This window comes from Capra hircus, unplaced genomic scaffold (genome assembly GCF_001704415.2).
Source record: "Capra hircus breed San Clemente unplaced genomic scaffold, ASM170441v1, whole genome shotgun sequence".
NCBI classification, from domain to species: domain Eukaryota; kingdom Metazoa; phylum Chordata; class Mammalia; order Artiodactyla; family Bovidae; genus Capra; species Capra hircus.
The window spans coordinates 155,600-182,407 of record NW_017190073.1 but is presented as its reverse complement, the minus strand read 5'-3'; the positions used below and the strand labels follow the sequence as shown (position 1 = coordinate 182,407).

At 38.5% G+C, this 26,808-nt stretch overlaps 1 protein-coding gene across 1 annotated transcript; it reads left to right on the top strand.

The window, feature by feature from the left end:
• Nucleotides 1-1,327: 1,327 nt before the first annotated feature.
• Nucleotides 1,328-26,663, top strand: CLIC2 (chloride intracellular channel 2). The gene is made up of 6 exons (XM_005700534.3): nt 1,328-1,636; nt 15,486-15,595; nt 15,721-15,846; nt 24,526-24,632; nt 25,318-25,499; nt 26,100-26,663. Exons 1-6 carry the CDS (start codon nt 1,580-1,582, stop codon nt 26,259-26,261), a joined length of 744 nt encoding a protein of 247 aa, XP_005700591.2. The 5' UTR covers nt 1,328-1,579; the 3' UTR covers nt 26,262-26,663.
• Nucleotides 26,664-26,808: the final 145 nt, after the last annotated feature.

Genomic DNA, 26,808 nt, shown 5'->3' with positions numbered 1-26,808 from the left:
GAGGAAAGAGAAGTGAGTGGGTTTACAAAAAATATTCAGGACGCAGAAGTGGCAAGATTTTGCACTGATCAGATATTAGGAACGAGGAAGAGTAAGGATGCCTTGGACTTAGCGTGCTTCAAGTTGAATTCTTGTTGTCTCAAACTTACTGTCCTCCTGTGCTGCTCATCTCAGAGTGGATCAGCGTCCTGGCCCGGAGGAAATATTCATTGATTGTCTTCGGAGTGACAGTGTGAATGAACAGAGGAAAAATATGGCCAAAGCCTCCACGGGGTCCTGCCAAACAGCCAGTCCTACACTCACCCACGAGGCCGGCTCAGCAGATGTCTAGCAGAAGTTCCCTCTCACCCTGTTGATCACTTAGGAAATCATCATCCCCCATCCTAAAGGACACTCGCATTCATACCCAGCAGCCACTCCTTGTTTAAACCCTGTGGGCATAGACTAGATTTTGCCCAAAGCCGTAAATTGTCCAGCAAATTATTTACATGTGGGCAACGGCAGGTGCATGTACAGCCCATATGAGCACAGGGGACATGTGGTATTGTAGAGAGAGGGTCACAATGGTGCCCAGCTTGTGGATCTGTGTTCACTTTGGCTCCAAGCAGAAAGAGACTCTTCCCATCAGAAGGGATGTATTCACCCAGGGCCTGCATCCACCCCACCCCACCTCATCCTGGTAGGCAGAAAACACAGCTGCCAGAAACACTGCAGAGAATGAGTGATCAGTTAGGATACTTTACTGCTGTTTCCAGGGTTGACAAGCAGAGATATAGAGCTGCTTGAGGTTCCTCATAAAACCAGGAAGTGATCCCTTCTAGTCCACCATTCCCAGAAACAGAGAATGAGTCCACTATTCCCAGAAACAGAGAAACATGCAAAAGACGCCCCCAGACTCAACCTTTCCGTTGAGCATTCCCCGATTATAGAAGAGAAGTGAAATTTGCAACCCAGAGGGGAAATCTGGCTGTGTCAGCAGTAGAATTGAGGTTGGAGACTTTTGATGAAGTATACTTCTTTTCAAACCAAAGGCAGTGTCATTAGATAAACATCCTTTTCAATGTTAAAACCTGAATGATTTCTGGACCTTTTCCTGGAAGAGGTTTTTGCTGCTGTCAGGTTACAGAACAGCATAAGGGGCCATTTTCTGGGCATGAAGCCCAGGATTCAAAGGGAAGCTCTAGAGAACATCTGGCCTGCTTGATATATTGAAAATGCTTGTGTATTTGTGTGTATGTGTTTCTCTATGCTGACTCATAGCATTGAAGCGTCTCTGGAAACACCCCCACCCTTCTAGCCAGCCAGTTTATACACACCCAGTTGGCTCCTCCTTGATTCAAATGTTAGGTCAAGAGGAAGAAGGAAAACAAATTCAAGAGCCGCTTTCAAGCATCTAGAATTTTCTGCACCCCTCCTCTTGAAGAGAGACTAGCCCAGTTCTGACTATTAGAAGCTGGATTTCCCTCTTAAAGCACAACCTGCATTTAAGCCTTTGGATAAAATTGGAAGAAACCAATCTGTGAGTACTGTGGACTGTGCAGAAGGCAGAGGGCTGACAACTGCCACTAAAAACAGACAGATGGCAGGCCCAAGGCCCAGCAGTGAAGCAGACCCTGAAATTGAGCTTTTTGTGAAGGTAAGTTTCTAGCTCTAATGACAGCATATAGAATGTATTTTTTCTTGACACTGGACCTCAGCTCCTTTTTAAAAAGTCCACATTTCAGCTAGAGATAGGAAATAAATTTGCAATTATGTACCTACTCTAAGTCCTTGAAGAATGCTTGGGTGTTTGGCTGCTCTTAGATAACAATAGAAAAGCATCCCATCTGAAGAAAGCAAGAAGATATGGTGGAAAGACAACTAGACTGGTTAGCAGTCAGAACAACTAAATTGTATTCTCAGCGACTTCCTTTGTAACCGTGGACCTCTTTGCTTCTCTATCTATACAATGAAGGAGCCTGACAAAATGATCCTTAATTCTTTCCAGGTCTCACAGTCTATGTTTTATTGGATAGATTTTGGAAGGCCTGAATGTGAGGAGAGGGCCAAAAATGGCCCGATAGCCTCATTCCCACCCATGATCCAAATAGAGCTTTCTAAAATTCTCCTACAATGGATGAACATCACAGCAGTGTCACATGAACACCATAGGAGGGGAAAGCCAGGAGTGTTTGTGAGCCTGTTATGTGAGCAGCAGGCATTTTGCCTTGTTTTTTTTTAAACATCTTAACTTTTAAGAAAAGCCCTTTGGAAAACCCCTAAAGCAGAAGAAAGGAACATGTGTTTCTAAATTAGCTCATCAAGAAAAAGAAACAATTTGTATGGGTTATTCCAAGTAGAAACTACATAGTTTCCTAAATCCTTGCCTATATTAACTATTTTCTGTATATTTTCATTTACTATTGGAAGTATTCAGGATGGTGATAATAATAATAACAAATTCATATTATGCTTGACCCTTTTCTAAACACTTTACATATATTATCTCCTTTAGTTTAGAAGGATAGTTTAATAAAAGTAAAATAGTATTATATGTAGTATTGGTAGTAATATTGTTCTCATGATTTCTAGATAAGTAAGCTAAGGAAATAAAGGTTAAGTAATTTGCCTCTAAAACTACATCTCCTCTTGATGGCCTACAAAGACATAAATAAGGTGTGCTTACCAAATATTAAACACCTGTTAGCCAAAGTAATACTTTTATACCCTGGTGACTCAGACAGTAAAGAATCTGTCTGCAATGCAGGAGACATAAGAGACTCACATTAGATCCCTGGGTCCGGAAGATACCTTGGAGAAGGGAATGGCAACCCACTCCAGTCTTCTTGCCTGGAGAATTCCACGGACAGAGGAGCCTGGTGGGCTAAGGTCCATGGGGTCGCAAAGTCAGACATGACTGAGGGACTAACACATCTACTTTCACTTTTTTTAACATATATACACCAAGTACATAGTTAATCTGCCTTTTCAAAATTATGGGGGAGAGAGAGACTCTTGCATTCCTACACAGAAAAAGAATCCAAGTAAGTGTTTTCTGGACTGTGGGGCATAAGAGCCACGTCTCCTACCTCTTGTTATTGCTGTTTAGTCACTCAGTTGTGTCCAACTCTTTTCAACCCCATGGAATGTAGCCTGCCAGTCTCCTCTGTCCATGGGATTTCCCAGACTAGAGGCTAGAGTACTGGAATGGATTGCCGTTTCCTTCTCCATCTCCTACCTCTAGATTCCAGCAAATCTAAGTAAGCCTTAACTTCCTAACTGGCTTTTTATACCTACCAATTTCAAACCAGAGGTAATAAGTCTCTTCATAGGGTAACTAGTTTCTTTTGTCTAAACTTGTTTATTCAATCCAACCAAATTCCTCTAACCCGTTGCTGGCAATGATCTGTGTGTTTATCTTCGTAGACTTCCTATGATTTGTGTGGTTATCTAGACAGTAGAAGTTAGGAAATCACATGTTGGAGGAGCAAATGTTAAATTAAACAATAACTTTCAGGTTAAAAACTAATAATTTACTGAGTACTTACTATATGGCAGGGCCTGTGCTAAGTGGTTTATTATTAACCCTATTTTATGGGTACAGAAACTAAAGAAAAGAATAGCTAGGTGGTTTTGCCTAAGGTTACATAGCTAATAAATGGCTGGGTTAAAATTCCAGTCCTTTTAAATAGCTATTTTGTGTGTGCATATTCAGTGGCTAAGTCATGTCCAACTCTTTGCAACCCCATGGACTATAGCCTACTGGAGTGGGTTGCCATTTCCTTCTGTAGGGGATCTTCCAGACCCAGAGATCAAACACATGTCTCTTGCATCTCATGCAATTGCAGGCAGATTCTTTACCACTGCACCACCTGGGAAATTAAAATAGCTGTGCATAATCGTAATTATTTTCACTTGGGCACACTTTTTAGTAAAATTTCTCAGAATTTCATTAGATGAAATCCTCTAGATGTAAGCTTATCTAATGATGTTGACACAAGTCACAGATTTTCTGAAAGAACCTTGACTATCATCTGGTCTGGGTTTTTGTTTTGCTTTGCTTTATGAGTGGCACCAGTGGTAAAGAATCTGCCTGTAATGCAGGAGACATTAGAGAGGTGGGTTCAGTCCCTGGGTTGGGAAGATCCCCTGGAGAAGGGAATGGCAACCCACTCCAGTATTCTGGCCTGGAGAATCCCGTGGACAGAGGAGCCCAGCAGGCTACAGTCCATAGGGTCACAGAGTTGGACATGACTGAGTGACTTAGCATGCACACAGGCAAGATTGATTCCAAAGATCTCTAGAAGTTCTGCAGAAGACACTATAAGGGAGAATAGGGATTGAGAGAAGTGAAAATGTTAATGACAAAGCTTAAAAAGCAGCTGTATCTCATTTATACTGTGGTGTCTTTCCAAAGATTAAATAACTCTGCAATTTTCCCAGCTACCTCTAGGGAACCTATCACAATTTCCCAATAGCACTGATGGGATCCCTAAAAGAAAGTAAGTTTTTTCCTATCACAATTAAGAATTCATATCACACGCACCCCTATGTTCCATGTAGCTAGTGAAAACATTGCCTTTCAGCTCTGAATGACTTGGGCAAGATTTATATCTGGGAACTAAGAAAAGATTTTCTAAAAGAACACATTTTATTTTCTCTAGATGCAGAGGTTGTCTTATTTGTTTGCTGTTCACTGATATATGGAGTTTTTGTGTTCTCTACTCTACTGGTCTAATGGAGAAGGAAATGGCAACCCATTACAGTATTCTTGCCTAGAGAATTCCGTGAATAGAGGAGCCTGGTGGGCTGCTGTCCATGGGGTCACAGAGTTGGACACGACTGAAGTGACTTAGTAGCAGCAGCAGCAGCATCTACCAGTCTAAAATTAAGTTTTCACAGATTTGTAGATAACATTATGTGTGCTGTGCTTAGTCATTCAGTCATTTCTGACTCTTTGCAACCACATGGACTGTAGCCCTCCAGGCTCTTCTGTTCATAGGGATTCTCCAGGCAAGAATACTGGAGTGGGTTACCATGCCCTCCTTTAGGAGATCTTTCCAAGCCAGAGATCAAACCCAGGTCTCCCGCACTACAGACAGATTCTTTACAATCTGAACTACCAGCAAAGCCCAAGACTACTGGAGTGGGTAGCCTAGCCCTTCTCCAGGGGATCTTTCCAACCCAGGAACTGAACCAAGGTCTCCTGCATTGCAGGCAGATTCTTTACCATCTGAGCCACGAGGAAAGCCCATAACATTATAGACTTTAACATTCGGGCCAAAATCCTGAATAAAATATTTTTGTCTTTATTGATAAATGTGAGATTGAAAACAATACTATTCTCTAACCAGACTGTTTTCAAATTAGAACTATCATAAAAACGATCATAAAGACTTTGTTGTTGTTGTTCAGTTGCTCAGTCATGTCTGACTCTTTGCAACCCCATAGACTGCAGCACACCAAGCTTCCCTGTCCTTCACCATCTCCTGGAGTTTGCTCAAACTCATGTCCATTGAGTCGGTGATGCCATTCAACCATCTCATCCTCTGTCATCCCTTTTACCTCATGCTTCAACCTTTACCAGCACCAGAGTGCTTCTAATGAGTCAGCTCTTGGCATCAGGTGGCCAAAGTTTTGGAGCTTCAGTTTCAGCATTAGTCCTTCCAATGAAAATTCAGGGTTGATTTCATTTAGGTTTGACTGGTTCAATCTTCTTACTATCCAAGTGACTCTCAAGAGCCTTCTCCAACACCATAGCTTGAAAGCATCAATTCTTCGGTACTCAGCCTTCTTTAGGGTTCAACTCTCACATCCATACATTACTACAGGAAAAACCACAGATTTGACTCTACAAACATTTGTCAGCAAAGTAATGTCTCTGCTTTTTAATATGTTGCCTAGGTTTGTCATAGCTTTTCTTCAAGGAGCAAGCATTTTGATTTCATGGCTTCAGTCACTGTCTGCAGTGATTTTGGAGCCCAAGAAAATAAAATCTTTCACTGTTTCCATTGTTTCCCCATCTATTTGCCATGAAATGATGGGACTGTATGCCATGATCTTAGTTTTTGGACTGTTGAGTTTTAAGCAAGCTTTTCCCCTCTCTTCTTTCACCTTCATCAAGATGCTCTTTACTTCCTCTTCGCTTTCTGCCAAGAGTAGTGTCATTTCTTATCTGAGGTTATTGATAATTCTCCCAGAAACATTGATTCCAGCTTGTGATTCATCCAGCCTGGCATTTCACATGATGTACTCTGTGTAGAAAAAGTGAAAAATTTGGCTTAAAGCTCAACATTCAGAAAACGAAGATCATGGCATCTGGTCCCATCACTTCATGGGAAATAGACGGGGAAACAGTGGAAACAGTGTCAGACTTTATTTTGGGGGGGCTCCAAAATCACTGCAGATGGTGACTGCAGCCATGAAATTAAAAGACACTCACTCCTTGGAAGAAAAGTTATGACCAACCTAGATAGCATATTCAAAAGCAGAGATATTACTTCACCAACTAAGGTCCGTCTAGTAGGCTATGTTTTTTCCTGTGGTCATGTATGGATGTGAGAGTTGGACTGTGAAGAAGGCAGAGTGCTGAAGAATTGATGCTTTTGAAGTGTGGTGTTGGAGAAGACTCTTGAGAGTCCCTTGGACTGCAAGGAGATCCAACCAGTCCATTCTGAAGGAGATCAGCCCTGGGATTTCTTTGGAAGGAATGATGTTAAAGCTGAAACTCCAGTACTTTGGCCACCTCATGCGAAGAGTTGACTGATTGGAAAAGACTCTGATGCTGGGAGGGATTGGGGACAGGAGGAGAAGGGGACGACAGAGGATGAGATGGCTGGATGGCATCACTGACTTGATGGATGTGAGTCTGAGTGGACTCCAGGAGTTGGTGATGGACAGGGAGGCCTGGCGTGCTGCAATTCATAGGGTCGCAAAGAGTCGGACACGACTGAGTGACTGAACTGAACTGAACTCTGTGTAGAAGTTAAATAAGCAGGGTGACAATATACAACCTTGGCATACTCCTTTCCGAATTTTGAACCAGTCTATTGTTCCATGTCCAGTTCTTCTTGACCTGCATACAGGTTTCTTAGGAGGCAGGTAAGATGGTCTGGTATTTCCATCTCTTTAAGAATTTTCCACAGTCTCTTGTCATCCACACAGTCAAAGGCTTTAGCATAGTCAATGAAGCAGAAGTAGATGTTTTTTTCGGGGATTTTCTTGCTTTTTCTATGATTCAAAGGATATTGGCTGATCTCTGGTTCCTCTGCCTTTTCTGATTAACAACAAATCCAATAAAACTATTAATTAGGAGAAAGCAGGATTTAAGGAGTGTGAGTTCTGCAGTAGATAGTAATGGATTTGCTACATGAGAAGAGTATATGTGTTCAACTCTTGTCTAGGTGAGAGTACTTGAGCAAGTCAGCTTCTCTGAGCCTCTTTCCATATCTGTAAAACAAGAGTAATGATAGAAGCTCCCTCACAGAACCATCTTCACTGTAACGATTAAATCAAATAAATATGTAAGACGCAGTAATTTTTAACATAGTAAACACTCAATAAATGTCAGATGTTGCAGTTGTTATTTTTTACACTTAGAAACTTGGATGACAAATGCAAAGATAAAATATTCTTCTGGTGAATGACCACATCCTGTCTTTGCCAGCTGGAAGTAGGTAATTTATCAATCAGGCTTCGCAATTTGTGTGTGTATGTGCTCACTCACTTAGTTATGCCCAACTCTTTGTGATCCCATGGAATGCAGCCCACCAGGTTCCTCTGTCCATAGGATTCTCCAGGCAAGAATACTCGAGTGAGTTGCCATGCCCTCCTCCGGTGGATCTTCTGGATGCAAGGATAAAACCCGTGTCTCTTGTGTCTCTTGCATTGACAAGTGGGTTCTTTACCACTAGTGCCACCTGGAAAGCCCAACATTTTGTGTAATGGCACTTTATTTTTTATTTAATTTTTATTTTATATTGGAATATAGTTGATTTAGTTTCAGATGTACAGTAAAGTGAATCAGTTATACATACACACATATTCATTTTTTCAGATTATTTTCCCATTTAGGTTGTTTATATAATTTTGACCAGAGTTTCCTGTGCTATACAGTAGGTCCTTACTGGTTATCCATTTTAATTTTTTATTATAATTGGAAGCTAATTACTTAACAATAGTGTGGTGGTTTTTGACATACATTGACATGACTCAACCACAGGTGTACATGTGTCCCCCCCTCCCAAACTCCCCTCCCACCTCCCTCCCCATTGTATCCCTTAGGGTTGTCCCAGTGCATTGGTTTTGAGTGCCCTGTTTCATCGAACTTGGACTGGTCATCTATTTTACATATGGTATATACATGATTCAATGCTATTCTCTCAAATCATCCCACCCTGGCCTTCTCCTGGTGGTGATTTAGTCACTAAGTTGTGTCCAACTCTTGTGACCCCATGGACAGAGGAGCCTGGCAGGCTACTGTCCATGGGATTCTCCAGGCAGGAATACTGGAGTGGGTAGCCATTTCCTTCTCCAGGGGATCTTTCCAACCCAGGAATCAAACCTGGGTCTCCTGCATTATAGGTGGATTCTTTACCAACTGACCTATAAGGGAAGCCCTCGCCATCTCCCTCAGAGTCCAAAAGTCTGTTCTATACATCTGTGTCTCTTTTGCTGTCTAGCATATAGGGTCATCATTGCCATCTTTCTAAATTCTGTATATATGCCTTAATATACTGTATTGGTATTTTTCTTTCTGACATACCTTACTCTGTATAATAGGCTCCAGTTTCATCCACCTCATTAGAACTGATTCAAATGCTTTTTCACAGCTGAGTAATATTCCATTGTGTATATGTACCACAGCTTTCTTATCCATTCATCTGATGATGGACATCTAGGTTGCTTCCATGTCCTGGCTATTGTAAACAGTGCTGCGATGAACATCGGGGTACACGTGTCTCTTTCAATTCTGGTTTCCTTGGTGTGTATGCCCAGTAGTGGGATTACTGGGTCATAAGGCAATTCTATTTCCAGTTTCTTAAGGAAACTCCACACTGTTCTCCATAGTGGCTGTACTAGTTTACATTCCCACCAACAGTGTAAGAGGGATCCCTTTTCTCCACACCCTCTCCAGTATTTATTGTTTGTAGACTTTTTGAAAGCAGACATTCTGACCGGTGTGAGATGGTACCTCATTGTGGTTTTGATTTGCATTTCTCTGATAATGAGTGATGTTGAGCATCTTTCACGTGTTTGTTAGCCATCTGTATGTCTTCTTAGGAGAAATGTCTGTTTAGTTCTTTGGCCCATTTTCTGATTGGGTCATTTATTTTTCTGGAATTGAGCTGCAGGAGCTGTTTGAATATTTTTGAGATTAGTTCTTTGTCAGTTGCTTTATTTGCTATTATTTTCTCCCATTCTGAAGGCTGTCTTTTCACCTTGCTTATAGTTTCCTTTGTTGTGCAGAAGCTTTTAAGTTTAACTAGGCCTGGTTTGTTTAATTTTGCTTTTATTTCCAATATTCTGGGAGGTGGGTCATAGAGGATCCTGCTGTGATTTATGTTGGAGAGTGTTTTGCCTATGTTCTCCTCTAGGAGTTGTATAGTTTCTGGTATGACATTTAGATCTTTAATCCATTTTGAGTTTATTTTTGTGTATGGTGTTAGAAAGTGTTCTAGCTTCATTTTTTTTCAAGTGGTTGACCAGTTTTCCCAGCACCACTTGTTAAAGAGATTGTCTTTTCTCCATTGTATATTCTTGCCTCCTCTGTCAAAGATAAGGTTTATCTCTGGGCTTTCTATTTTGTTCCATTGATCTATATTTCTGTCTTTGTGCCAGTACCATATTGTCTTAATGACTGTAGCTTTGTAGTATAGTCTGAAGTCAGGCAGGTTGATTCCTCCAGTTCCATTCTTCTTTCTCAAAATTGCTTTGGCTTTTTGAGGTTTTTTGTATTTCCATACAAATTGTGAAATTATTTGTTCTAGTTCTGTGAAAAACACTGTTGGTAGTTTGATAGGGATTGCATTGAATCTATAGATTGCTTTGGATAGCATACTCATTTTCACTATATTGTTTCTTCCAATCCATGAACATGGTATATTTCTCTATTTATTTGTGTTCTCTTTGATTTCTTTCATCAGCGTTTTATAGTGTTCTATATATGGGTCTTTTGTTTCTTTAGGTAGATTTATTCCTAAATATTTTATTCTTTTTGTCAAAATGGTAAGTGGGATTATTTCTTTAATTTCTGTTTTCTCATTGTTAGTGTATAGGAATGCAAGGGATTTCTGTGTATTAATTTTATATCCTTCAACTTTACTATATTCATTGATTAGCTCTAATAATGTTTTGGTGGTATCTTTAGGGTTTTCCTTGTTTGTTTTTATTGTTTTATTTTGGCATTGGTGGTGAGGGAAGGGGGGTAGTTTGTAAATGAATTAAATTTGGCCAGAGTGTAGATTACACTAGATTGAAATTTTTTATCCCATTTTTTATCCTTTTCCACATCCACTTTCTTGTCATGACTTAATCTGGAGCATAGTGTTCTTTCCTATGCCTTGATTTTGACCTTAGGCATATGACTTGCATTGTCCAATTGCTTGCAGAGAGTAGTGACAGTATGCCTATTCTGGACCTTGACCTGAAGTGGAATTTTTTTTTTAATTATTTATTTATTTATTTATTACTTTACAATATTGTATTGGTTTTGCCATACTTTAACATGAATCTGCCACGGGTGTATACGTGTTCCCAATCCTGAACCCCCCTCCCACCTCCTTCCTCATACCATCCCTCTGGGTCATCCCAGTGCACCAGCCCCAAGCATCCTATGTAGAGGATCATGTCATTTGCAAACAGTGAGAGTTTTACTTCTTCTTTTCCAATCTGGATTCCTTTTATTTCTTTTTTCTTCTTTGATTGCTGTTGCTAAAACTTCCAAAACTATGTTGAATAGTAGTGGTGAGAGTGGTCACCATTGTCTTGTTCCTGACTTTAGGGGAAATGCTTTCAATTTTTCACTATTGAGGATAATGTTTGCTGTGGGTTTGTCATATATGGTTTTTATTATGTTGAGATATGTTCCTTCTATGCCTGTTTTCTAGGGGGTTTTATCATAAATGGGTGTTGAATCTTGTCAAAGGCTTTCTCTGCATCTATTGAGATAATCATATGGTTTTTATTTTTCAATTTGTTAATGTGGTGTATTACATTAATTGATTTGTGAATATTGAAGAATCCTTGCATCCCTGGGTTAAAGCCCACTTGGTCATGTTGTATGATCTTTTTAATATGTTGTTGGATTCTGTTTGCTAGAATTTTGTTGAGGACTTTTGCATCTATGTTCATCAGTGATATTGGCTTGTAGTTTGCTTTTTTGTGGCATCTTTGTCTGGTTTTGGTATTAGGGTGAAGGTGGCTACATAGAATGAGTCTGAAAGTTTATCTTCCTCTGGAATTTTCTGGAAGAGTTTGAGTAGGATAAGTGTTAGCTCTTCTCTAAATTTTTGGTAGAATTCACCTGTGAAGCCATCTGGTCCTGGGCTTTTGTTTGCTGGAAGATTTTTTATTACAGTTTCAATTTCTGTGCTTATGATGGGTCTATTAAGATTTTCTATTTCTTCCTGGTTCAGTTTTGGAAGATTATACTTTTCTAAGAATTTGTCCATTTCTTCCAAGTTGTCCATCTTATTGTCATATAGTTGCTGATAGTAGTCTCTTATGATCCTTTGTATTTCTGTGTTGTCTGTTGTGATTTCTGTATTTTCATTTTTAATTTTGTTGATTTGATTCTCCTGCCTTTTTTTCTAGATGAGTCTGCCTAATGATTTGTCTATGTTATTTATCTTCTTGAAGAACCAGCTTTTAGTTTTGTTGATTTTTGTTATAGTCTCTTTGTTTCTTTTTTACTTATTTTTCCCCTAATTTTTATGATTTCTTTCCTTCTACTGACCCTGGGCTTCTCATATCTTCTTTTCCTAGATGCTTTAGGTATAAAGTTAGGTTATTTATTTGATTTTTCTCTTCTTTCTTGAGGTAAGTTTGACCATCCCCTTAGCACTCCTTTTACTGAATCCCATAGATTTGGGGTTCTCATGTTTTCATTTTAATTTGTCTCTATGCATATTTTGATTTCCTTTTTGATTTCTTCTGTCATTTGTTGGTTATTCAGAAGTGTGTTGTTTAGCCTCCATATGTTTGTATTTTGAATAGTTTTTCCCTGTAGTTGACATCTAATCTTACCATTGCAATCAGAAAAGATTCTTGAAATTATTTCAATTTTTTTGAATTTACCAAGGCTAGATTTATGGCCCAGGATATGATCTATACTGGAGAATGTTCCATGTGCACTTGAGAAAAAGGTGAAATTCATTGTTTGGGGTGAAATGTCCTATAGATATCAATTAGGTCTAACTGTTTGATTGTATCATTTAAAGTTTGGGTTATCCATTTGAAATATAGCGGTGTGTCAATGTCCATCCCAATTTCCCAATTTATCCCTCCTCCCACCTTCCCCCTTGGTAACCATAAGTTTATTTTCTAAGTCTGAGTCTGTTTCTGTTTGGTAAGTTCATTTCCATCATATTTAGATTCCACATATAAGTAATATCATATGATTTTTGGCTTACTTCACTCAGTATGACAATCTCTAGGTCCATACGTGTTGCTGCAAATGGCATTATTTCATTCCTTTTTATGGCTTTGTAATATTCTGTTGTGTATATATACCACATCTTCTTTATCCATTCATCTGTCAATGCACATTTAGGTTGGTTCCATGTACTGGCTATTGTAAACAGTGCTGCAATGAACATTGAAGTGCATGTACCTTTTCAGATTATAGTCTTTTCTGAATATATGCTAAGGTCTGGGATTGCTGGGTCATATGGTAGTTCTATTTTTAGTTTTTTCAGGAACTTCCATACTGTTCTCCATAGTGAATGCACCAACTTACATTCCCACCAACGATATAGGAGGGTTCCCTTTTCTTCATATCCTCTCCAGCATTTATTGTTTGTACATTGTTTGGTGATGGCCTTTCTTGCCAGTGTGAGGTAATACCTTGTTGTAGTTTTAATTTGCATTTCTCTAATAATGAGAGATGTTGAACATCTTTTCATGTGATTATAAGCCACCTGTATGTTTTCTTTGGACAAATGTCTATTTAGATATTATGCCCACTTTTTGATTGGGCTGTTTGGTTTTTTCATACTGAGCTGTTTGGGCTATTTGTATATTTTGGAGATTAATCCCTTGTCAGTTGCTTCATTTGCAAGTATTTCCTCCCATTCTATGGGTTGTGTTTTTCTCTGGTTTATGGTTTCTTCTGCTGTGCAAAAGTTTTTATATGTAATTATGTCCCATTTGTTTATTTTTGCTTTTATTTTCATTACTCTAGGAGGTGGATCCAAAAAGATCTTGCTCCTATTTATGTCATAAAGTGTTTTGCTTAAATTTTCCTCTGAGAGATTTATAGTATCTGGTCTTACATTTAGGTCTTTAATCCATTTTTAGTTTTTTTGTTTATGGTTTTAGAGAATATTTTAATTTCATTATTTTACACATAGCTGTCCAGTTTTCAAGCACCACTTATTGAAAACAGACTGTCTTCTTCTCTATTGTATATTCATACATTTTGTGTAATGGCACTTTAAATCAGCATTATTATAAACAACAGAAAAAGTTTCAGTTTTCCTGTAAAATCGTACTGCATTTCCCCCACACCTCAGTGTTCTGCCTTTCCTTTTACCAAAAGCAACCCGCCCTTCCTGCTGTAACTATTATCAGACTTTATTGTTCTTCCTGCCTCCCACCCATAATCAAGATTCCATTCACTAACCTCAGTTATGATTGGATCTTTAGTCTAACTTCTGTTACAAAAGAAGTTCAGACTGCCAAGATTAGTTATCTCTTCCCACATCTCTTCACTCTCGGACGCCACAAAGAGCAACAATGAACACTATTTCCTCTGTTGCAGTCACTGCCAAGAAAAAGAAAACTTACCAAAATATAAGAATTATGTCCAAGATCAAGGTGGCAGAATGGTCAGTTTCTGGTGAGAATGCTTTTCCTGGTTTATGATAGATAAATGGCTTCTTTGCTTCAAACTTGTATGCATGGTTGTAGGGGAAAGTGAAGAAAGAGCAATACAGGTGAAGGAGCTCTCTGATCCCTTCTTATATGGCCATTAATCCCATCATAAGGGTTCGACTTTAATGACTTCATATAATAATAATTTGCATCTGCTAATCCCAAACTCCCACTCCATCCCTCCCTCGCCACCCCCCTTGGCAACCACAGTCTGTTCTCTACTTCTGTAAGCCTGTTTCTGTTTTACAGATAAGTTCATTTGTGTCATATTTTAGTTTCCACATATGAGTGAAATCTATATTTGTCTTTGTCTGGCTTACCTCACTTAGGATGATAATCTCTAGGTCCATTCTTTTGCTGCAAATGGTGTTGTTTTCTTCTTTTTTATGGTTGAGTAGTATTCCATTGTATATACACACCATATCTTCTTAATCCATTCATCTGTCAATGTACATTTAAGTTGACTCCATATCTTGGCAATCGTAAATAGAGCTGCAATGAACATACAGGTGTTCATATCTATTTGTAAAATAATAAAAAATAATAAAGCTGGATTCCCAATACACTCCTTATGTGAAAATAAATTCTAAATATTAATAGATGAAACAAATGTTAAAAGGAAACCATAAAGGTACCAAAAAAACACGAGAGGACATCTTTATAGTAAAACAAAATAAGAAAATATTTTTTCTTTGCAATTTTGATGTCTATAACAGCTGCATAAGCATATCAGAAAAAACAGATTTTACAAAGGAAAACAGTATAAGATTTTATTTAAAATTTTAATTTTACATGAGACTTCAAAAAATTATGTGTAACATGTATCAAAAGAGTTAGTGTCTTTAGTAGACAAATAATTTTTCCAAACTAATAAGGAAAAAGTCATAATCTTAATAAAAAATATAAAATTGTCATGAACAAACAGTTAACAGAATAAGGAAATCAAACATCCAATGAAAATATGGAACACATCTTTCAAGAAAGAAATTTGGAAAAAAAAAAAAAGAAAGAAATTTGGCAGGATTATCAAAATGGAAAATGCAAATAATGTTTAGTCAGCATTCTGATTTTAAAGATGAATTCTAAATATATAATCTTAGAAATGGAACAAGTTGTATGCTTGGAAACATTTGTCACTGAAGTATTTAGAGTAACAAAATGTTGAAATATCTGAAATGGTTATATAAATTTTAGTAACATAAAATTTATCACTATTATATACTCATCACACTTGTAATTTTTACATACAATAAAATTATTTGCTTCATTAGCACTCTCTACCCACGGACTGTAGAATCCTTGAGATTAAGAACTTCCAACTCTGTCTCTAACAACTTGCTCATTTCACAGTAAGCATTTGATAAATATTTGTTGAGCAAATGAATGAAAGAAGCCTTTCTTTATCTTAATAGGCTGGAAGTGATGGAGAGAGTATTGGAAATTGTCCCTTTAGTCAACGCCTTTTTATGATCCTCTGGCTTAAAGGAGTTAAATTCAATGTGACTACTGTTGACATGACCAGGTAAGAGAAATCAGGACATGTTTTATTCTGGGGGTTAAAATCAGTAGACACCGATACAATCTTTGTGTTTGCATAATATGTACTTTATCTAGAAGCCTAACTCTGCTTATTTTCAATAATCATAGAAAGCCCGAAGAGCTGAAGGACTTAGCCCCAGGCACCAATCCTCCCTTCCTGGTATATAACAAGGAGTTGAAAACAGACTTCATTAAAATTGAGGAGTTTCTAGAGCAGACACTGGCTCCTCCAAGGTACAGCATTTTTACAGGATATTATTGTTCTTAAGATGATCTATTTTATTGGCTTATTTATTGCAGATTGAGGATTTTTCTAGACATTTCTTTTTCAGTTTTGCTCTTTCTAGAAAAGTTTGCAAAGATTCCCCCAATCACTCCATATATGATTAGAAAACTTTTGTTTTGTTGTTGTTATTCAGTTGCTAAGTCGTGTCTGACACTTTGCAACCTGATGGACTGCAGCACACCAGGCTCCCCTGTCCTTCACTGTCTCCCAGAGTTTGCTCAGATTTATGTCCATCGAGTCAGTGATGTTATTTAACCCATCCTTTGCCACCCTTTTCTCCAATTTTGCCTTAAGTCTTTCCCAGAATCGGGGTCTTTTCCAGTGAGTTGTTTATATTTTTCCTGGCAATTTTGATTCCAGCTTATGATTCACCCAGCCCAGAATCACATGATGTACTCTGCCTATAATTTAAATAAGCAGGGTGAAAATATACAGACTTGTCAAACATTTTGCCCAGTTTTAAACCAGTCAGTTGTTCCATGTTCAGTTCTAACTGTTGCTTCTTGACTCACATACAGGTTTCTCAGGAGGCAGGTAAGGTGGTCTGGTATTCCCACCTATTGAAGAATTTTCCACAGTTTGTTGTGACTCACACAGTCAAAGGCTTTAGTGTAGTCAATGAAGCAGAAATAGATGTTTTTCTGGAATTCTCCTGGTTTTCCAGTGCTATAAGGGATGCTGGCAATTTGATCTCTGGTTCTCTGCCTTTTCTAAAACCAGCTTGAACATCTGGAAGTTCATGGTTCACGTACTCTTGAAGCCTGGCTTGGAGAATTTTGAGCTTTACTTTGCTAGCTTGTGAGATGAGTGCAGTTATGAGGTAGTTTGAGCATTCTTTGGCATTGCCCTTCTTTGGGATTGGAATGAAAACTGACCTTTACCAGTCCTGTGGCCACTGCTGAGTTTTCCAAATTTGCTGGCATATTGAGTGCAGCACTTTCACAGTATCATCTTTTATGATTTGAAATAGCTCAACTGGAATTCCACCACCTCCACTAGCTTTGTTTGTAGTAATGCTTCCTAAGGCCCACTTGACTTCATATTCCAAGATGTCTGGCTCTAGATGAGTGACCACACCATCGTGGTTATCTGGGTCATTAAGACCTTTTTTGTATAGTTCCTCTGTGTATTCTTCCCACCTTTTCTTAATCTCTTCTGCTTCTGTTAGGTCCATACAGTTTCTGTCCTTTATCATGCCCATCTTTGCATGAAATGTTCCCTTGGTATCTCTAACTTTCTTGAAGAGATCTCTAGTCTTTCCCTTTCTGTTGTTTTCCTCTATTTGCAGTGTTCATTTAACAAGGCCTTGTTATCTCTCCTTGCCATTGTCTGGAACTCTGCATTCAGTTGCGTCTATGTTTCCCTTTCTCCCTTGCTTTTTGCCTCTCTTCTTTTCGCAGCTATTTGTAAGTGTTCCTCACCCAACCACTTTACCTTCTTGCATTTCTTTTTCTTTGCAGTGGTTTTGGTCACCACCTCCTGTACAAAGTTATGAACTTCCATCCATAGTTCTATAGGCACTCTATCAGATCTAATTCCTTGAATCTTTTCATAACCTCCACTGTATAATCATAAGGGATTTGATTTAGGTCATACCTGAATGGCCTATTTCAGACCTCTATTTTGTTCTTTCTAGAAAAGTTTGCAAAGATTCACCCTGATTACTCCATATATGATTAGAAAACTTTTACATATATTAAAACTTTATGAGATGCAAGTAGAGTGTTAGAAATTAAATTTAATTTTAGCCACATTGCCTTATCCATAATGAGGTTTGGGGACACTTATACTGGTAGAAATCAGACTTATTTTATTGTATAGCCCTCAGAAGATCTACAATTTTGAAATAGCCTTTAATTCAGTCTGATCTCTTAGTTCTGCAGGGGAGAAATGGCACCCCACTCCAGTATTCCTGCCTGGAAAATCCCATGGACGGAGGGGCCTGGTGGGCTGCAGTCCATGGGGTCGCTAAGAGTTGGACACAACTGAGTGACTTCACTTTCACATTTCACTTTCATGCATTGGAGAAGGCAATGGCAACCCACTCCAGTGTTCTTGCCTGGAGAATCCCAGGGACGGTGGAGCCTGGTGGGCTGCCATCTATGGGGTCACACAGAGTCAGATACAACTGAAGTGATTTAGCAGCAGCATGCATAAACTTCCCCTTCTGACTTCAAAGACACAAAGACTGTCAATATAATATTTCAAATTATTTTTAAAATGCATAACTTACTTAAATTAAAAAAAAGTAAATTCTCTGTAGTCTAGAAATAGAGAAGAAACCATTCGAGGGTTGGGAGTGAGGGTATGGGATAATAGCACTGTAAAGTCCATGAGGACTGATGAAGACTAGCTCATTATATCACTGATGGCATGAAGGGAGAGCATATCTAACACAAGAAAACCAGGAAACAGGTATCTCTCAATTAGCCAGAGGCCATAACTGCACTGTGTACACTTGAATGACAGCTCTACATCTCTGCCCACCCAGGATAGTGTCTGTATAGTGTCTGTAATAAGACTGCTGTATTCATTTTTTATTGTTGTTCAACAAACTCAGTGTCTTAAAATATCACTCATTTATTATCTCATAGTTTTCATCAGTCAAAAGTCTGGCTGTAAGCTTAAAACTGCTCTAAAAAATAAAGTCTCAATGTTTATGTATCCATTATAAATAAAAGGGTCTATCAGTACAAAATTCTTCATACCTAAGAAACTAGGGATACTATTTCAGATTCTTTTCTGTGTTCCTATACTATGTCTCTTTCATCCATTAGTGATGGCTTCCTGTATTTTAGCACTTGTTCCAAGTTTGTCCTATAAGTATTGAGTTTTATTTTGTTATTTTCTCCTCATCCATCTTCCTCTACTACTGAATCCCCTCAAACCACCTGCTCCCCAACCTTTTCTTTACCCCAAAGGTAACTAATGAAAAATAATCTATGATGTATGTTTCTATACCCTTCCTATGCTCATGTAAACACAATCATAGTAAGCATAATTTATGTATCTTGCTTATCTGACTTCAGAAAACATTTTTAATATACATCAACTCCACTAGTGTAGATTTATGCTTACTATAATTGTGCTGCAAGTTGCCAAACGATTCCTCTACAGATGGACTTTCCCTTTCCTTCCAGTTTTTTTATCACTACAAACTGCTATAAATAACATCCTTGCTCATGTGTCCTTACGGACTTGTGTTTTTATTCCTGTGGAATAGATTTACAGGAACAAAATTCAAATGGTATGTATCTTTTAAAAATTTTTACTGCTATATCCATAAGGATACACTTTTCCTACATATCTTTAATACTATGCATTATCATTCTTTTAACATCTGTGGCACCCAGATGGATTTAGTGATAGCTCACTGATACTTCAGTTTGCATTTCCACTAACTTGTGATCTCAAGTAAACTTCTGGTTCCCAATGTATAATAGCTTGGGTCCCCACTGATGTCTTTCCAGAAGATCTAAGCTCTCTCTGAGAGATCCTTCAGGAGCCACTGCCCACATGCCCAGTGGAAGGCTCCTCCAAGTCTTTTTTAAAGGCAAAATGTTGGCTTTTAGTGAATATGGATGGTGGGTACATGGGCATTTCTTTTTTGTATGCTATTCTCTGTATCTTCTGTTAAACTTCAAAACTTCAGAATTAGCAATGAATTTTCATGCCTCCATACCATGCAGTCATTGAAAAATGCGTCTGAAAAATATTGAAGTATAGTTGTCATATAACATTGTGTAAGTTTAAGGTACACAACATGTTGATTTGATACATTTACATATTACAGTATGTTTACCCACCTAGTATTAGCTAATACCTCTACTCCATCACATAATTATCATTTATTTTTAGTGGTAATAATGGTTAAGATCTACTGTATTAGCAACTTTGAAGTTTATAATACAGTATTATTGACTATAATCAGTAGGCGGTGGATTCGATTTCCTGAACTTATTTATATGCTAGTTGCAAGTTTTTACTTTTAAATAACATCTTCCCGATTTTTCCATTCCCCATCCTCTTTCTTGTGACCACCATTCTACTCTCTATTTTTATGAGTTTGGCTTTTTAAGGTTCCATATGTAAGTGATATCATATAGTATTTGTCTTTCTCTGTCCAACTTACCATAATGTTCACAAGATCCATTCATGTGGGCACAAATGGCAGGATTTCCTCCTTTTTCATGGCTAATATTGTGTGTGTGTGTGTGTGTGTGTGTGTGTGTGTGTGTGTGTGAATAGAACCACATTTCTTCATTCATCCACTGATGAACACTCAGGTTGTCTTAAGTGTCTTGTGTTATTTAATGAAATTTTGTAGAGTTCTGTTTTTATTTTGGTTCTATACCTTCCATATTAAATTATTTCTAAATATTTTATATATTTGTCACTTTTGTAAGTGGAATATGTTACTAATATCCATTTTGTTATGGCTATTTCTTTAATGTTTGATTTGTATTTAGCCACCTTATCAAAATATCTCATTAATTCTAGCAATTATTTTGGCTAGAAAAGGCAATCTTGTCTTGCCTTTTATAGGTATATAGTTATATTGTTACTTCTCTTCCAATAATTATACTGATTGCTTTATGTTGTTGTTTTTTTCCACTTGCTAAAACCTCAGAAAATGTCAACTATAATAGCAATCATAGGCATTTCTGTCCTGTTGCCTAAACTTTATGCACAAAATGTAGTCACCCCCAGAATGGTGTTTTTCCTTGTCTCACAAGTTAGTACATTCAGCACAATATTGAAGAACCATAGTTATCAAGTTAACTTCATCCTTTACTGATTTTAAAGGGAATAGTTGTAACATTTCACCATTTAAAGTGATACTTGCTGAAAGTTGTTGATGGATGCATTTGACCAAGTTAAAGAAATTAATTGATTCATGTAATCATTTAACAAATATTTACTGAATACTTATTATGTGTCAGGTACTATTCTAGGCACTTGGGACACATCAGTGAGTAAAATGGGCAAAATCTCTCTGCCCTAGTAAAACTTACATTTTAGTTAGGGAAGACAGCAAATAAGCAAGAGAAAAAGCAAACTATAAAATATTTTAGATGATGATAAATATGAAGAAAAAGTAAAGCAAGGGAGGGAAGTAGTGGGTATTTGGGACAAGGAAGAGGTTACATCAGATAAGGTGGCCAGTGAAAGGCCTCACTTAGGAGGAGATATCAGATTAAAAGACCTGAAAGAAAAGGGAAGCAGGCCATGTGCATATACGAGGGAAAACTCTTTATGTAAAAGGAGATCAAGTGAACATGACCTGCAGTGGGACCTTGTCAGGCCTATTTGAAGAAAAGCAAGGCGGCCAATGGGAATAAGGCAGAGAGTGGGAAGAGACGAGAGCAGAGAGGTAAGGTGGGATTAGATCACACCACTGTGAAGACTTGGGCTCTGGTAGCAGGTGCAGAATATTCTGAGAGTGTGAGGGACAAGCATGGGACAGGGAGGATACAGGAAGTTCCCTACATACAAACGAGTTCTGTTCTGAGAGCATGTTCATAAGTCCAATTTGTTTGTAAGTCCAGTGAAGTTTTCCTGGTGGTGGTGATTTAGTCATTAAGTCGTGTCCGACTCTTGCGATCCCATGGACTGTAGCCTACCAGGCTCCTCTGTCTATGGGATTCTCCAGGTGAGAATACTGCAGTGGGTTGCCATTTCCTTCTCCAGAGGATCTTCCCCACCCAGGAATCCAACCCAGGTCTCCTGCATTGTAGGCAGATTCTTTACCAACTGAGCTATGTACCCATTAACCTAGAAAATCCCATGGTCAGAGGAGCCTGGCGGGCTACAGTCCACAGGTCACAGAGTCGGACACCACTGAACACGCACCACCCCCGCAATGACACAATCAGCTATATAGTACTGTATTGTAATAGGTTTTTAATACTTATCACATAAATAATATATAAAACATAAACAAGCACAAAAAAAAAAAACAAAGGAAACATTTTTAATCTACAGCACAGCACCTTGAAAAGTGCTGTAGTGCAGTACAACAGTTGGCATCCAGGAGCTGGCATCCAGTGAACAGGCAAGAAGGGTTACTGACTAGAGGAGGGAGACAAGGTGGGAGATAGTAGAGCTGAAAGGTCTCAAGAGCAATAAGAGACAGAGGGCATGCTGCAATGTCACTCATGCCTGCATTGATGGCACAGTGTCTGGCTCCTTGCTGGACTCAATTCCATCCACCCTCTTGAAGAAACAGTCCAGTGATGTCAGGGTAGTTACTCTATTTCTCGCCATAGATGACACAGTAGCAGTGGATTGCATTCTGAACACCTGCTGAAACATTCATTTACCATTCTAGGTTCAGGTCCTGGGTTTCAAAAGCTAACAGTTGCTCCTCAAATTAAGAAAATCCCCTTGCCATTTGCTGTGTTGTAAACCTCACCCATTCTTCATTTACTTATTCCTCTGGCCTCTCTGTCCTTTCTCTGGCCCTCCAATTCCATCAGGTCTTCATTAGTGAGCTTGTATTGCACAGCAAGGAGTTCAACGAAGTCATCCTCCTACAGATCTAGCTCATATCTTTGAAAGTTTGGAAACTTGAAGGTTCGTATGTTGGGGAATTACTGTAATCAAAAATGGTTGCAGTAATATAGGCTTGGGACCAGGCAAGAAGCAGTGGACATGGCAAGTTGTGGACAGATTATAGATACATTTTGAAAGGTAGGCTGGCTGGACTTGCTAATGGATAAAATGCAGGGATGGAGAGAAAGAGGAATCAAGGAAGATGGTTAAACGTTGGACCCAACCATTTCTAGTTGCTAGTGAAGGGTTTTCTGAATAGGAATTGATTTATTGATTGGACACTTTCCAGGCATCTGTTAATGATCATACAGCTTTTGTTCATTTGTTAATGTGGTGAATTACATTATTTTATTGTATTATGCTAAGTTAACTTTGTATTACTAAGAGGAAGACATCTTCGCTTCTTTTCCCCACCCTCTCCTCTACACTTTTATGTGTTTTGTTACTTGAAGCCATGTTTTTTTGTACTACTTATCTTCTGCCAAACAGGTTTTTAGGATCAAGTATGGGGGGGTTGGCTTTATTGACTATGCCAAAGCCTTTGACTGTGTGGATCACAATAAACTGTGGAAAATTCTGAAAGAGATGGGAATACCAGACCGCCTGACCTGCCTCTTGAGAAATCTGTATGCTGGTCGGGAAGCAACAGTTAGAACTGGACATGGAACAACAGACTGGTTCCAAATAGGAAAAGGAGTACGTCAAGGCTGTATATTGTCACACTGCTTGTTTAACTTATATGCAGAGTACATCATGAAAAACGCTGGACTGGAAGAAGCACAAGCTGGAATCAAGATTGCTAGGAGAAATATCAATAACCTGAGATATGCAGATGACACCACCCTTATGGCAGAAAGTGAAGAGGAACTCAAAAACCTCTTGATGAAAGTGAAAGAAGAGAGTGAAAAAGTTGGCTTAAAGCTCAACATTCAGAAAATGAAGATCATGGCATCCGGTCCCATCACTTCATGGGAAATAGATGGGGAAAAAGTGGAAACAGTGTCTCAGACTTTATTTTTTGGGGCTCCAGAATAACTGCAGATGGTGACTGCAGCCATGAAATTAAAAGACGCTTACTCCTTGGAAGAAAAGTTATGACCAACCTAGATAGCATATTCAAAAGCAGAGACATTACTTTGCCAACTAAGGTCCGTCTAATCAAGGCTATGGTTTTTCCTGTGGTCATGTATGGATGTGAGAGTTGGACTGTGAAGAAGGCAGAGTGCTGAAGAATTGATGCTTTTGAAGTGTGGTGTTGGAGAAGACTCTTGAGAGTCCCTTGGACTGCAAGGAGATCCAACCAGTCCATTCTGAAGGAGATCAGCCCTGGGATTTCTTTGGAAGGAAAGATGCTAAAGCTGAAACTCCAGTACTTTGGCCACCTCATGCGAAGAGTTGACTGATTGGAAAAGACTCTGATGCTGGGAGGGATTGGGGGCAGGAGGAGAAGGGGATGACAGAGGATGAGATGGCTGGATGGCATCACGGACTCGATGGACGTGAGTCTGAGTGATGGACAGGGAGGCCTGGCGTACTGCGATTCATGGGGTAGCAAAGAGTTGGACCACGACTGAGTGACTGAACTGAACTGAACTGATGGGAGGTTTCCCTCATAGCTCAGGTGATAAAGAATTTCCCTGAAATGCAGGAGACCTGGGTTCAATTCCTGGGTCAGGAAGATCCCTTGGAGAAGGAAATGGAAATCCACTCCAGTATTCCTGCCTGGAAAAAATCCCATGGACAGAGGAGCCTGGTGGGCTACAGTCCATGGGGTCACAAGAGTTGGACATGACTTAGTGACTAAACCACCACCGTGGGGACCCAACAGTCATTTGAAACATTGTTTTCACAGATAAAGGAAATTTAAATTCCAATAGCTGGTTTCCCAGTGAATTTTAACCGCTAAAGTATTCTTAGACTGGGAAAAAGACACATTTTCAATGAAAGGTTTCTCAGGACCTTCAGTTTCCAACACAATTTTCCAAAACTATTCTCAGTAGAGTGCAAGCTAGGAGACCTGGTGTATGCCTTGTTATATGTGAATGTTATGTGCAGTGATATTTCTTTTTAAGGTATCCTCACTTGAGTCCCAGGAACAAGGAGTCCTTTGATGTGGGCTGCAATCTCTTTGCCAAGTTTTCTGCATATATTAAGAATACACAAAAGGAGGCAAATAAGAGTAAGACACCTTTATTTAAATATTTTTGTTTTTCTCACATGCTCACAATCACATTCTGACTCAACTAAAATAGGATTTTCCTGAATATATAATATATATTGGGAAATACCCTTCATCTCATTCTCTTTTCTCTCTTCTGAAATTCCCTTGAATGAAGTTTTATTGGATTTAGAACATAATATTCAATATAGTAATCACCAACTTTGCTCAACTAGAACATTGGCATGCCAGATGTGAACTAACTGCAGGATTGTATTTCTTAACCGTCCAACTCTCCCAGTTGTGTGTACCTTTAAGGTTTCTCAAACCATAGCAGCTACCATTTCCCACAAACACTCTAGAACAGATTCACCATTCTCTGAGTCAGGAGAGCTATGAGTCTCTTTTCCCACTTTCTGACTCTCCTTTAGTGATAATATGCATCACCTTTCTTTCTTTGACTCTCCTCCCAATGTACTTCCTCAAGAAAAGTCCAAAAATATTTCCATTTGCCATTTGATTAAACATCTGCCTCTGTATTATCAGTGTGTAGTTGAGCACTTTGGTTAAATATATAGATTTTGAAGAGTCAGTGTAAGCAATATGAAAAGACAGAGATATCTAAATGTGTGAAAAGCATATTGAGAATGTAGTCAGTCATGAAGACAACAAATGTATACGTAACCCTATGATTTCATTGCCTCAGCCTTTGAAAAATCTCTGCTTAAAGAATTTAAGCGTCTGGATGACTACTTGAACACTCCACTTCTGGATGAAATTGATCCAGACAGTGCTGAGGAACGCACAGTCTCCAGAAGATTGTTCTTGGATGGCGATCAACTGACCCTGGCTGACTGTAGTTTGTTACCCAAACTGCACATTATTAAAGTAAGTCTTTACAGGGTGGGCTGAATGATTGAGAAGGGTCTGGGGAGTCACCAGCAGGAAGCACAGTGACCATTCAGTGTGAGGTTTTTATATTATTGATTTGTCATCATTGTTATGCGTAGTGTATGTCTCCTTTTCTCCTCAGAGGAAAAGTCCGTAATGATCTCCGCTGGGAAGCATAAACACTTCTTGCTTCTTGCTTCCTAAATCAGGTGTTTTCTACTGTCTTGTCTATAAAACAAGGGTACCCATTGCACAGAATTGTTGAGAAGTAAGACACTGTTGAAACCCTAAACAAACTCTTAGTCCAGTGAAGAGATACAAGCTCTTTATCTGTGCTTCCTTCTTCTAAATATATTTATAATTAAATATAGCATAAATATAAAAATAATTACAAGCATGAAGTTTTGTTTACATACGTAGAAAAAAAAATTAAAATAGTAAATCCAAGATTCTTTAAGTTTATTTTGTACTTTTTGTGTAGAAAACATGTCCACAATGATCTGGACCTTTGAGATATATTTTTACACAGTCGGCATGTTATTGATGCCCCTCACTACCAACTGCTTTTCCTCTTTTTTTTTTTTTCCAAAACCCTAGGTTGCTGCAAAGAAATACCGTGACTTTGACATTCCAGTAGAATTCTCAGGAGTCTGGCGCTATCTCCACAATGCCTATGCCCGTGAAGAATTTACCCACACATGTCCAGAAGACAGAGAAATTGAAAATACCTATGCAAGTGTGGCTAAACAGAAGAGTTAGGACAGCCCTTTCAGTAGAAAAATCTCTCTTTTCACTTGCTATCATATTAGAAAGTCTTTTAGAAATAAGAATATGGAAAATGCTGTTTCCTCCATTCAACTTTCTTATGAAGAAGAATACTGTATTTTCTGTACCTAGTTAATCCAAACTATCTGCTTACTGTGTATTTTACAGGTCTTCATATTTCATTTTTTAATTGCCATGGCACGACCACTGCAATTTTAAATTATATGAAAAGTGTCAATATCTTTTACCATTTGATTGAAATTCTAGAAGGTATCATGCGTGCAAGCTCAACTGATGGCTAAAGTTACAAATGACATATAGTCATGGTTTCAAACTGTCCCTTAGAGACATTTCCACCTAAATCATTAAAACAATTTTACTAAGACATCTGACTGACCAAAAGGTCTTCTTGCTATTTATTAAAGGGTAAAGTAGACCATTCTTAGAGAATAATCATATATCTTTCTACAGAATTTTAAACTGTTCCATTATTAAATGTACTCAGATGTCCACCTTAAAATGCAATCAAATCACTCAAATC

Coding starts and splice junctions, on each gene's coding strand:
- CLIC2 (XM_005700534.3), top strand. CDS start 1,580: ATGGCAGGCCCAAGGCCCAGCAGTGAAGCAGACCCTGAAATTGAGCTT. Junction 1,637..15,485: donor AAATTGAGCTTTTTGTGAAG/GTAAGTTTCTAG, acceptor TTATCTTAATAG/GCTGGAAGTGATGGAGAGAG. Junction 24,633..25,317: donor ACAAAAGGAGGCAAATAAGA/GTAAGACACCTT, acceptor TCATTGCCTCAG/CCTTTGAAAAATCTCTGCTT.